Source organism: Podarcis liolepis (genome assembly GCF_965112155.1).
Source record: "Podarcis liolepis genome assembly, chromosome: 7".
Lineage (NCBI taxonomy): Eukaryota > Metazoa > Chordata > Lepidosauria > Squamata > Lacertidae > Podarcis > Podarcis liolepis.
In genome coordinates, this window is record NC_139561.1 from 92709478 (window position 1) to 92723231 (window position 13754).

Genomic DNA, 13754 nt, shown 5'->3' on the forward strand with positions numbered 1-13754 from the left:
CCCATCCTTGCCCCCTGTCTCTCTGATGGTGGCTTGGAGGTGGACGTCCAAAAATGCTCAACCTTGGGAGATTTAGGGCAGAGAGTTATCCTATGGAACTCCCTCCCACTGGAGACAGTGATATCCAACAGCTTGTAGGACTTTGAAGGAAGAGTGGACCAGTTCATGGAGGCTATTGATGGTCGCAGAGACATCACCTTGCCAACAAAGGTCCGTATAGTTCAAGCTATGGTTTTCCCAGTCGTGATGTATGGAAGTGAGAGCTGGACCATAAAGAAGGCTGATCACCGAAGAATTGATGCTTTTGAATTCTGGTGCTGGAGGAGCCTCTGGAGAGTCCCATGGACTGCAAGAAGATCCAACCTCTCCATTGTGAAGGAAATCAGCCCTGAGTGCTCACTGGAAGGACAGATCGTGAAGCTGAGGCTCCAAGACTTTGGCCACCTCAGGAGAAGAGAAGACTCCCTGGAAAAGACCCTGATGCCGGGAAAGATGGAGGGCACAAGGAGAAGAAGGGGACGACAGAGGACGAGATGGTGGGACAGTGTTCTCAAAGCGACCAGCATGAGTTTGACCAAACTGGGGGGAGGCAATGGAAGACAGGAGTGCCTGGCGTGCTCTGGTCCAGGGGGTCATGAAGAGGCGGACACGACTAAACGACTCAACAACAACAATTGATGGTTGCTTGCCAGGACTTCTCTATTCTGCCTCCACAGTCGAGGCAGCCGTGCTTCTAAATCTCAACTGCTGGAAACCGCAGGAAGGGAGAGCTGCTAATTGTGCTGGCATTCTGCTTGTGGGTTTCCCAGAAGAGCCTTCTGGGTGACGGCAGGATCCTGGAGTGGCACTGAGAACACCAATATTGCAGGTTCGAGCCCCAGATGGGACAGGTGCTTCTTCCCACATTGCGCGCAGGGGGGCGGGGTTGAACTAGATGACACTGGAGGTCTCTTCCAACTCTACAGATCTATGATTCTATGACTAGGTGGGTCTAGCAAATTCTTCTTACATTTGCTAAGTGATATGCAGTATCGTGCTTTGCACAGGCCTGGTCAACCTGTGGGTCGTCGCCCCCCATGTTGTTGAACTACAACTCCCATCATCCTTGAGCTCTGGTCTTGCTAGCTAGGGATGATGGGAGTTGTAGTCCAACAACATCTGGGGGGCCCCACAGGTTGAGAACCTTGCCAGTTAAGGAATTTGTTCCTTGGCTTTCTTAAGTGATGAATCGGTTACTTTCTAATAACCCTGAAAAGCCTCACTATAGGTTCCTTTGCTTGATTAAATATTGTTGTTGCTGCTATACAGGGCATAGCTGTCAACTTTCCCCCTTTTTTAAAGGGAAATTCCCTTATTCCGAATAGGATTCCTCGCAAGAAAAGGGGAAAGTTGACAGCTATGATACAGGGGCGTCTTACCCACAGAGATTAGTGGCGCAGGGGCGCCAGATTTTGGAGGGTGCCGCAGGCTGAGTGTCGGGGAAGGAGAGTCAGGGCGCGCTCCCTTCCCGGCTCCCCTCCTCTCAGCCGTCCATCGGAGCGCACTGCGTCCGGCTCAGGGAAGCGCCTTCGCATCCTCTCCCTCCGGGGCTGCCTGGGCACCTGCAGGGCGCAATCGAGGCGGGCGCAAGGCCACCTCGCCGCCTGCCGCCCCCCTGCGGAGTCTGCCACAGGAGCAGGGAAAAGCCTAGTGCGATCCCGGAGCCGAGTGAGGATGGCACAGCTGGCGAGCCACCTGATCTTGCTGGTACTCCTGTCGCGTGGAGTTCCCCCGACGGGGACAGGTAAGGGGCGCCGGGCACTTAGAGGGCGTGGGAGGGCGCCTGGGCTGTGATCCGGGAGCCTCTTACTTAGGTGTAGCGCAGAGCCCGGGATGTAAACGAGCTGGACCGAAGCCCCCACGCCTCCGCTTAATAAACGGTCCTGGCTGTTAATCATCATCATCAACAACAAAAGGTATCCATTCTTTAAGAATATTTCTCTTTCACTATTCCTTACATTAACACACCAGAAACAAAAGACTGCTCCCTTCCTGGCTTCAGCTGGTTGTTAATCAACAAAAAATTGAGTTGATTAATCTGTTAAAAAAACAAAACCCCAGACCATTTGAAAAAAGCGATTATATTAGAGATCTCTGGTTACATGTCCACATTTCCTCCTTTATCTCCTACCTAAAGGTAAAGGTAAAGGGACCCCTGACCATTAGGTCCAGTCGTGACCGACTCTGGGGTTGCGGCGCTCATCTTGCTTTATTGGCCAAGGGAGCCGGTGTACAGCTTCCGGGTCATGTGGCCAGCATGACTAAGCCGCTTGTGGCGAACCAGAGCAGCGCACGGAAACGCCGTTTACCTTCCTGCCGGAGCGGTACCTATTGATCTACTCGCACTTTGACGTGCTTTTGAACTGCTAGGTTGGCAGGAGCAGGGACCGAACAAAGGGAGCTCACCCCATCGCGGGGATTCGAACCGCCGACCTTCTGATCGACAAGCCCTAGGCTCTGTGGTTTAGACCACAGCGCCACCTGCGTCCCTATCTCCTACCCAACTTGTTCGCAAATTATGTCTCATTGGCAGTTGCATAGCGTGGGTTGTCAGCACCCGGGGCAAAGCAAGTAATTTGCGCCCCCTAACCCATGGATTTGCGCCCCCTAACCCGTGGATTTGCGCACCCTAACCCTAACCCCAGATGTTGCGCCCGGTGCGGCCGGCCCCCCCTGCACCCCCCACGCTACACCACTGCTCATTGGTGTAGCCTGAAGCATTTAGCATGCGGGGGTGTCAGTCGGGTGTTCAGAAGCGCATCTGTCTCCTGGTGCTTGTTGAGTTTCTGCTCAGTGGCAAACCCAGGTTTGTCACAGTGCAGTGCGAGAAATTAAGGTCGGGGGACACATTCCTGTGCGCGCAAACCCCTCGACAGCTGCGTTCTAACGGGAGATGGTGGCTTGACTCTTGCCTTTGTTCTGTTGGCTGAATTCTGGCCACACACGAGTTTCTACAGCTACACACAGGCACACAACTGACGGTCCACTTTTCCATTTTCCCAAATTGGAAAAGTGGTACAATACCGACAAAAGTGGCTTGCCAAATTATTGGAGTAGTACAATGTTTCCAAAACAATGGGAGAAATTGGAAGGATCTCAAAAGAGAAGATAGACAAGGACTGGAAGGTGTTTAAAGGATACTTGCACAATCATAGTGAAAAATCAGAACTCCTGTTAGAATAAATAAGTTCTGTTATAAATAATGAAATACTAAATAAGATGGATAACAATGTGTAACAGAAAAAGAAGTAGAAAGTTGGTTTAAAAGTGTGTGAAAGAAAGTAATAGAAGGGGAAAGAAATTGCAACTGAGTAGATTGGAAGTCTAACACAAGGGTGGGGTGAGGGGTGGTGGTGGGAAAAGGAAGTATTTGTGGGATTGAGTGTGGGTATGTATGAATATTTTTAAGGATTGTATGAAATGTATGTTTGTCTGTATATTTGTAATATGTATGTATTAATGTTGAATTATTATATTAAAATAAAAAAATTAAATTACAAAAAACAACTCACAGTCCAGTTTGGGAAGAGGCACAACCACACCTTCCAGGCAGGTAACAGCACGCAAGAATGGCGCAGAGAGACGAGGGCTGAGGAGAGGCACACCTGAGGAGAAAGGATGTGGTTTAGGACTTCCAGACCTTCAGGTCTGATCTGAAGTCTCCAGGTGGAGAAATATTAAGAAGTTGGCTGCACATCACAGCAAAGACACTCTGAGCAAGGCTGGTCTGCCCTCCCAATTAACCTCCGTCTCCAGGGCCCAGCAGAGACATCGCCTTGCCGACAAAGGTCCATATAGTTCAAGCTCTGGTTTTCCCAGTAGTGATGTATGGAAGTGAGAGCTGGACCATCAAGAAGGCTGATTGCTGAAGAATGGATGCTTTTGAATTCTGGTGCTGGAGGAGACTCTGGAGAGTCCCATGGACTGCAAGAAGATCAAACCTCTCCATTCTGAAGGAAATCAGCCCTGAGTGCTCACTGGAAGGACAGATCCTGAAGCTGAGGCTCCAAGACTTTGGCCACCTCAGGAGAAGAGAAGACTCCCTGGAAAAGACCCTGATGTTGGGAAAGATGGAGGGCATAAGGAGAAGGGGACGACAGAGGACGAGATGGTGGGACAGTGTTCTCGAAGCTACCAGCATGAGTTTGACCAAACTGTGGGAGGCAGTGGAAGACAGGAGTGCCTGGCGTGCTCTGGTCCAGGGGGTCACGAAGAGGCGGACACAACTAAACAACAACAACTCCAGGGCCCACCTTGTAACATTGCCAGAGTCCACCCTAATTTTGCGCCCCATAAATTTGGGGCCTGAGATGCTCCTTGCGAGCTTTGGGGTTCCCCCATCATTCCCATCTCCATCTTTGGGTCCTTGGAGATTTCCCCGGTCTCTCCCACCCACCCTTGTACTTTTCCGGACAGAAACTGGCACCGCTTCAGCCGAACACTCTGGTTTGCCGGCGCCTCTCCATGGATCTCCTCCAGCAGCTCAGAGGCTTCCGTTCGCAGCCTGGCAGCGGCTCCCAAGTGGCCATGTGTACCAGCAGAGCCGGTGGGTGGGAGGCAAGAAGTGCCCCCCCCCCGCTGGCGCCAACTGCTTCCCATCCACCGCCCGCCCCCCCCCCCACTGCAAAACCTCAAGCTCTTTGTCGAAGTGCAAGGAACACTGTTAATTGCAACGTGCACCCTGCGTTTATTGAGTTTAGGCATTCCCACGCCGCTCTGCGTACAACCTGGGGACTGCTTACAATGAGAAGAGAAACCAACTTAAAATATGCTTATTATTATTATTATTATTATTATTATTATTATTATTATTTTATTTATACCCCGACCTTTCCCAGTTCAAAAACCGGGCTCAGGGTGCCTAACAACAAATTGAAAACACTTAATTATAAAAGCAGCATAAAATACTTGTTGTTGTTGTTTAGTCGTGTCCGCCTCTTCGTGACCCCCTGGACCAGAGCACGCCAGGCCCTCCTGTCTTCCACTGCCTCCCGCAGTTGGTGGCCTCTCCGTCCTTGGAGGTTTTGAAGCAGAAGTCGGATGGCCATCTGTCATGGATGCTTGAGTTGAGACTCCAGCATTGCAGGGGGTTGGTCTAGATGACCCTCAGGGTCTCAACTCTGATTCTAAGTTATGGTTACCAGATTTTTTTTTCAACGAATCCGAGGATACTTTTTTCCTTTTTTCTTTTTTTGAATCTGAGTAGCAGCAGGGAGTCAGTAGTGGGGATGGTGAGGCCAAAGACCCTGGGCCCAAGCACACATGCATATTGTATAAAGGTGCAAAGCCCTTCTTTCGCACCCCGCGAAACATAAATGCGCAGAGACTGGGCAACGGTGCGCCCCGCGCCTGTGACTCCCAAGCCTTCCCCAATCTCCTTCCCCCTTTGTTTTGACAGATCAGGGGAGGTTCAGAAGTCACGGGCGGGCAGCCGTTGCCCAGGAGGGGCCAGCCTGGTAGCGCAGTTGGCGCTGGCTGGCTTCAGGAGCTGCTCGCTGCCGTGGCTCAGGAAAAATGGTGGATGCCACGGCAGCGAGCAGCTCCTGATGCCAGCCAGAGCCAACTGCGCTACCAGGCTGGCTCCGGGTTGCTGAGGCTGCCGCTGCCACGTTTCCCGGGGACAGATTTGCAAATCTGGGGACATTCCGGGGACGGATTTTGTCCGGGGACAGATTTGCAAATCCGGGGACTGTCCCCGGGAACCAGGGACGTCTGGTAACCCTATTCTAAGTTCCAAACGCAACAACCTTTTCTCACAGGGAAGTGGGTCGTTCTGGTTCCCTTTTCCAACTCTACAATATCCATTTTGAGGCAAGGCGACCAGAACGCTACATAGTGTTCCAGATGCGCTATAGATTTGCATAATGGCCTTATTATGATAACAGCAGTTTTATATTCATTTCCTTTCATAACGATCCCTAGCATGGAATCTGCCCTTTTCACAGCCTCCACACGCACAACTACCCTTTTCATTCGGTTGAGTGTGTGCATGAGTGTTTTTAACCCGAGCCCTGGGTTCAAATCACTGTCCAGCCCTTGAATGTCCTCTGCCGTCGGTCAAGCTGGCCTACCTTGCAAGGCTGTGATGAGGTTATCTGGGGTGGGGTGGGGAGACTCTGCCCCCCGCTCTTCAGGGAGAGGTTTGGATAGGAATATAACTGAAACTAGCTTAGGTGGGATTGCTCAGTGGGCACAGCATGAAGCTCTTAATCTCAGAGTTGTGGGAAAGATTCCTACATTGCAGGGGGTTGGATTAAATGACCCTCAGGGTCCCTTTCCAATTCTGTGAAACAAAGTGGGCCTGGCGGACCGTTTCCGGCTCGCGTACAATTTTCAGCGGGAACAACGTGTGCCGCGAAACCATCGCCAGCGCTTCTCCCTTCTCCCCCGAGAGCTGATTCAATTAATGCCTGTTTGTTCTGTCTCCAGCTATCTTTCAAATAAAAAAATTCTGTTTGCTTTAGCTGTTGTGGAGGGAAAGGAGGACCCAGGGTGCCAGAATCTGTCCCCCCAGAGAAAGATGGGGTGTGCCTTATCAGGACCAGGCGTCACACCGGAGCCAACTTTTGACGTGGAAAAGAGAGGGTCGTTTGTGGAAGGCGGGCTGGACTTGAGCAAGGAGACTGAGTGTGGGGGAAACCCTGAGTGGCTCTCCCTTTCAGAGTCTCAGAAGGCCCTGATCCGAGAATCCTGGAAGATCCTGCACAAAGACATTGCAAGGGTCGGGGTCATAGTCTTCATCAGGTAAGGGCCAGCTGTGTGTGTGTGTGTGGCACGGAGGGTTTCCTTTCGAATTTATTATTCCGGTCACAGACCAGCTCCAGCTCACATACACAGTCAAGGAAGTCGTAAAACACAACGGAGATACATTTGAATTTGCAATTAGATATAACAGGGGCAAGACAGATACGGTGGACTCTCCGGTTGCAAACGTGATCCGTGCGGGATGCACATTCGCAACCTGCAGTGTTTGCAACACGCGTCTGCACACGTGCTGGTTGTGAATCAGCGCTTCTGCGTATGCACAAAGCACAATTTAGTGCTTCTGCACATGCGCGATCGCCGAAACCCGGAAGTAACCCGTTCTGGTACTTCCGGGTTTCGGCGGTCCGTAACCCGAAAAAACACAACCTGAAGAGGCTGTAGCCCAAGGTGTGACTGTATAAAAAGGTAAAGGGACCCCTGGCCATTAGGTCCAGTCGTGGCCGACTCTGGGGTTGCAGCGCTCATCTCGCTTTTTTCGCTGAGGGAGCCGGCATTTGTCCACAGACAGCTTCTGGGTCATGTGGCCAGCATGAGTAAGCCGCTTCTGGCGAACCAGAGCAGCGCATGGAAACGCTGTTTACCTTCCCACCAGAGCGGTACCTATTTATCTACTTGCACTTTGTGCTTTCAAACTGCTAGGTTGGCAGGAGCAGGGACCGAGCAACGGGAGCTCACCCCGTCACGGGGATTCGAACCACCGACCTTCTGATCGGCAAGTCCTAGGCTCTGTGGTTTAACCCACAGCGCCACCTGCGTCCCGTGACTGTATAGCAACAGTTTAAAAACATATAAATTAAAACTTATTCACTACAATATAACCTGAACTGAACATCCTTGTGATGCGTAGGAATCTCACAGGTGCGGCTGATGTATTAAGAGCCAATTGACCGCAGGATGGTCTCCTCGGAAGGCGGTGGACTCCACTGGAGGTTTCTAAGCAGGGGTTGAATGGCCCTCTCTCATCGTTAGTTGTGATTCTTGCTTTTCAGGGCGTTGGGCTAAATGGAGGACCCCCTCCCAGGTCTAGAATCCTATAATTCTGTGATATGATAAGGTACAAGCCAAGTTCTCAAAAAAAAAAGGGAGGAAAAAAGTTCTGCTATTTCATGAAGCTGTAGGGAATGCGTTGGAGCAGACCCCTGCAACTAGCAGGATTCGACCCTGGTGAGCAGAGGGTTCAATTCTGCTCGCTTTGGCTTTGCAGGTTTGTTCCCCTGCTTGGGAAAGAGGCGCTTGCATAGGCAAGGCTCAGTGCGGGGCTGTTTCAAAGCCCTTTTGCAAAGAGCCCTGTGTTGTTCTTTGCAGAGGGGACCTGCGACTCCCTCTCCCACCTCCCCCCCCAAAAAAAATTCTTTATTTTTCCAAAACCAAAGAGAGTTACAAACATCAAATTCAGAATCCATATTCATTTTCTAACTTAAACCTATTGCATAAGTTATCTGAATTAAAATATACCTAATTACTCTAAACTTCCCTTTGCTGTATATAAATGCAACACGATTAGAACATTTATATTATAAATGATATTATAAATTCCCATATACCCCCCACTCCCATTCACCCATGCGTGATCTCAATTTTTTACTTCTTCCGTCTTGTTGTGTTGTTCCCTCTCCCACCTTTTGAGAGCCCTGGATCTCTCTGGGCAGGCCAATGGCACTGTCTGAACCAGATTCGGCCGAAGCCAGGATCCACTCAAATTGCCCTGATTTCGGTTGAGGACTGAGGCATCAGTCAGATCAGGCTCATGGCCCTATTCATTCTGCACCCCAGCATTGCGTAGTTAAACGACGGAACTCCCTCCAGCAGGAAACAGTGGTGCCCACCATCTATTGATGGCTACCGGCCATGATGGTGCTGCTCTGCCATCACCACCGAAGGCGGCAGTGCTTCTGGGTACCAGTTGCTGGAAACCACAAGAGGGGATAGTGCTCTTGCGGGTACTGCTTGGAAGTTTCTCATTGGGGCACCTGGTTCCCTGGGAGAAGAAGATGGGCCCTTGGCGTGATCCAGGAGTCAGGCGTTCCTGATGGAACCTCCAGGCCAAGAGCAGTCTATCTAGAGACCTAGGTTCTTGTGAAATCAGGGTGCTGGAGTGAATGATCCATCAGGCTCTTCTTCTCTTTTTGGGTACCTTGACACAAGCATTGGTCCCTAGCCCAGCCTGTTAATAATAATAATAATAATAATAATAATAATAATAATAATAATAATAATAATTTATTATTTATACCCCACCTGTCCGGCTGGGTTTCCCCAGCCACTCTGGGCGGCTTCCAACACAATATTAAAATACAGTAATACATCAAGTGTTAAAAGCTTCCCTAAACAGGGCTGCCTTCAGATGTCTTCTAAAAGTCTGGTAGTTGTTGTTCTATTTGACATCTGATGGGAGGGCATTCCACAGGGTGGGTGCCACCACCAAGAAGGCCCTCTGCCTGCTTCCTTGTAACTTGACTTCTCGCAGGGAGGGAACCGCCAGAAGGCCCTCGGAGCTGGACCTCAGTGTCCGGGCAGAACGATGGGGGTGGAGACGCTCCTTCAGATATACTGGACCGAGGCTGTTTAGGGTTGCCCACACTAGCCAGCAGCTGCTTCCTGAGGCTTCAGGCAGAAGTCTTTCCCAACACCATTACAGAACGAACCTTCGGCGACTCCCTTTCCAAACGTGCATTCGGCCGCTGGGCCAAATACCGTCGCCGTGACGACCTCCCTTTTGTTTGCTGACATCCTTAGGGATCCAGAGATGCTGGGAGCAAGTTGCCATTGACCTTTTTGAGTTTGTTTTCCCTGTGCTGTGCTCTCTATCTGCATCAGAAGGGATTGATTCCAAGAGAAAATGGGGCGTTTGCGGTTACCGCGCTCAGGATGCCTCGATATTGATTCCCAGGTAATGGCGAGAGCAAGCAGGGCGCCTGCCTGGGTGTTCACTCGGGGGGTGTTGTTCTTGTTGTTGTTTGTGCATTTCCCTGGCAAGCGGACGATTCACTTTAGGACTTTAAAGCAAAGTAAAAATGGGCAAATGCTCAAGAGGGGGGTGTCAGTTTCCTTCAGGTGAGATGCCTCCTTCGCAGGCATCCTCCATCTTTGCTAAATCATAGAACTGTAAATCCATTGCCGGATTTACGTATAAGCTAAACAAAAAATTAAAGGAAAAAACAAACTGGGTGTACATTTCCAAAATACAGTGGTACCTCTGGTTGCGAATGGGATCCGTTCCGGAGCCCCGTTCGCAACCTGAGCAGAACACAACTCATGTCTGCGTGTGTGCGGGTCGCGATTCTCCGCTTCTGTGCATGCACACGATGTCATTTTGAGTGTCTGCGCATGCGCGAGCGGTGAAACCCGGAAGTAACCCTTTCCAGTACTTCCAGGTCGCCGCAGGACACAACCTGAAAACGCTCAACCTGAAGCAAACGTAACGCGAGATATGACTGTATAAGATAAAAAACAAATGAAACCAAACCTATCTACAGCAACCGTGTTTTGTGTTGCGTAGGCTCCTATGATGTAAGTCCTGGACCCCGCCTGCTCGCCTGCTCCCTAAATTATCACTGCTTTGCTCCTTTCTATATATAGGGTGCCGACATTCTGCATGCACTGGTTGCAGGGCAACACATGCAAATGGCTTGAGATGCCTATTAGGTCCATAAATCACCATATAGCATATATTCAACTCAAAAAACAGTGACAATTTGTTGTGGACAAAGGACAGCTGGACATAGAAAGGGCCCCATTACCTTCAGTAGCTTAGGGCCTTGTCAGACCTACATCTGGCCCTGATCCAGCCCTAACCCTCTGCATCCAGGACAGATCTCCTTAAAAACAAGGAAGGGGAGCCCAAAACCTTCCAAGGGAGTCCGTTCCACTCTTGAACAGCTCTTACTGCCGGAACGTTCTTCCTCATGTTTAGCCGTGACCATATAGCACTGGTCCGGAAAGATCTACATTGGCTCCCAGTACTTTTCCGGGGACAATTCAAGGTGTTGGTGCTGACCTTGAAAGCCCTATATGGCCTCAAAGGCCCAGTAGACCTGAAGGAGCGTCTCCAGCCCCATCGTTCAGCCCGGACACTGAGGTCCAGCTCCAAGGGCCTTCTGGCGGTTCCATCACTGCAAGAAGCAAAGTTACATGGAACCAGGCAGAGGGCCTTCTCGGTGGTGGCACCCGCCCTGTGGAACACCCTCCCACCAGATGGCTTTCTATTAGCAACCCGTTCATCCAACATTTTCCTGCTCACTTCCCTAACTGCAAAAAATCCAGAATTGTGTTGCTGTTTTTAAAGTGGCTTTGTTGCACTTTGCTAATCCAATTTAGCCTACATTTCTGGTGCATGTGCTTGAATAGTGACATTGCAGAAACATTTTTTCTTTCTGTCTCAATGTATTCCCCACCCCACCCATTGAAACCAGGAATTCTGAGACTGGCTTAAGGAGCGTGCTGTGAAGATAGCAATCCAGTTTGCAGATGAGCAGCTCCGTGTAGACAATTTGAGGTGACTTCCTTCTCAGCCTGTTCCTTTAGCCTTCCTTCCTTGATCTGGTGTGTGGATGATTATGCTTTTAAATTCTTGCAAGAGGAAGTGCGCATTGGTCAATTGAACCACCTGCCCTCCGGCCTTCAAGGAAGAACTTCTTTGTTTTAGATGTACAAATAAAGCAGGCACGCTGGATGGTTACGTGGGAGCCGGTTGAAGTTAAATCCTTCGAAGACAGAGGTCCTTTGGCTGGGTCGGGACGATATGGAATTGGGGGGGGGGCAACTCCCATCTCTTGCGGGGGCACAGTTAGTGCCAGCACCATCCGTTAAGAGTTTGGGTGTAATCTTTGATACCTCCCTCTCCATGGAGGCGCAGAATGCAGCTATAACAAAGGCGGCATTTTTTCATCTCCGCCTAGCTAAGCAGTTGGCTCCTTACCTCTCTCGCCCTGACCTAGCCACTGTGATCCATGCGACGGTCACCTCCAGACTGGATTTTTGTAACTCGCTCTACATGGGGCTGCCCTTGAGACTGATCCAGAAACTCCAGCGGGTGCAGAATGCTGCAGCGAGACTCCTTAAGGAGTCCTCACTGCGGGATCACATTCACCCGGTGCTATACCTGCTGCACTGGCTCCCAGTGGAGTACAGGATCAGGTTTAAGGTGCTGGTTTTGACCTTTAAAGCCCTATGCGGTCTAGGACCCTCGTACCTACGGGACTGCCTCTCCCGGTATGCCCCACGGAGGACCTTACGGTCTTCAAATAAAAACATCTTGGAAGTCCCGAGCCACAGAGAGGTTAGGTTGGCCTCAACCAGAGCCAGGGCCTTTTCAGTACTGGCCCCGATCTGGCGGAGCGCTCTGTCACAAGAGAGTAGGGCCCTGCGGGATTTGACATCTTTCTGCAGGGCCTGCAAGACGGAGCTGTTCCACCGGGCCTTTGGCCAAGGCACAGCCTGACCCCTCTCTCCTTCTGTAATCCTCACAGAACTCTAGCCCAATGGTTGCCATTAATTTGATTTTGAATTGATTTTGGAATGAATTTAGAATGCTGTTACTTTTATTGTTGTTAGCCACTCTGAGCCCGGCTTCGGCTGGGAAGGGCGGGATATAAATAAAATTTTATTAGTAGTAGTATGGGGGGAATGCACTTCACACATGCTCAGAGGTATTTAGGCGCAGCAGCAGGGTGTGGGGCCGCCTTAGCGTTGGGGAGCAAAAGGAGAGGAACCAAGGCGTTTTGAGCTGAAACGAGCCTTTTCTAGCACCCCTCCAGAAAAGAACCTTGAAAATAAACCTTGTAAGAAAAAAATCTGCCCCTTTTCCCTTATGGGGTACCCAAGAGCCCATATATAGAGTCCTTATGTAGGTTCCCTATCGGTAGGAGAAAATAACAGAGGCCAACCTGAGAATATTGAGAAGCAAAGCAGCTAGTAAGCCTGATCTTTATTGATCTGTTGCAACAGGGTCCTCACTCCCAACACGAAGGAGGAGAGAGGAGGAACCCAGAACAATGGTGTGCAAGCCCTTAAATAGACTTTTCAATTTGCCCACCCTGCAGCCCAAGACCACCCCCAAAAACATCATACATACATCACAGAAGGAGGTGGTCTACAGCAGAAATCCTGTCTGCCAGGATACCTGATAATGGTCACTGATTGCATTACCTGGGCATTCTTTTTTGTGATGGTAAATACGGTAATTCCTGAGTCCAGGACACAGGCTCACCCTATTCATACACAAATGTGCCCTTAAGACAGGATTTGTGAGCGCAGAGACAATGGGGAGGTTTTTCCCATTTCCATCCAAACTGCAGAGGAATATTTGAGGTTAGTGAAAGAGTCAAAATGGCTTTAGGACTGTTTTTCCTGTACAGTGGTACCTCTGGTTAAGTACTTAATTCGTTCCAGAGGTCCGTTCTTAACCTGAAACTGTTCTTAACCTGAAGCACCACTTTAGCTAATGGGGCCTCCTGCTGCCGCTGCGCGATTTCTGTTCTCATCCTGAAGCAAAGTTCTTAACCTGAAGCACTATTTCTGGGTTAGCGGAGTCTGTAACCTGAAGCGTCTGTAACCCGAGGTACCACTGTACTGTTTCAGACCTGTGGTTTCTATATTTATGTATGTGTTTGCCTCGTACATTTATGAACGTTTGCTTTATATCTTAGACCTTGCAATTCTCGTAACATTTACATCACGCAGAACTATAATTCCCAGCACCCTTAACAAACTGCCTTCTCCAGGGTTCTTGCTGGGGACATGCTTTTAACCGTCTGCTGCAGCCTCCTTGAGGCCGTTCTTGGCACACGTGTTTGTTTTTGACCTGCGCTGAGCAATGCGTTGTTGCTTTTTTCCAGGGATCTGTTTTGTGTCTGGCTAAATCGAATTGGCTTTCAGGAAAGCAGTTTTGCAGGTGGCTGTGTGTGAGAGAGGGAGAGAGGCAGCGGAGAGAAGGGGCTTTTCAGGCAAGG

General features: G+C 50.1%; 1 protein-coding gene and 1 long non-coding RNA gene across 4 annotated transcripts in view; both read left to right on the forward strand.

The window, feature by feature from the left end:
- LOC310712949 overlaps positions 1–13754 on the forward strand; it is a 2318697-nt gene that overhangs the window by 1579128 nt on the left and 725815 nt on the right. The gene's annotated exons all lie outside the window — the stretch shown is intronic.
- Positions 1–13754, forward strand: part of LOC310712900 (neuroglobin-like) — a 40882-nt gene that overhangs the window by 2622 nt on the left and 24506 nt on the right. Inside the window, exons 1-2 of one of the 3 annotated variants that reach the window (XM_083516352.1) lie at positions 779–868; positions 6504–6783. In XM_083516352.1, coding sequence (XP_083372478.1) covers positions 6560–6783 — 224 coding nt within the window. In that variant the 5' untranslated portion in view covers positions 779–868; positions 6504–6559. Of the gene's footprint in view, positions 1–778; positions 869–1501; positions 1784–6503; positions 6784–13754 lie in introns of those variants that run through there. The other 2 variants (XM_083516350.1, XM_083516351.1) reach the window with 2 other exon arrangements.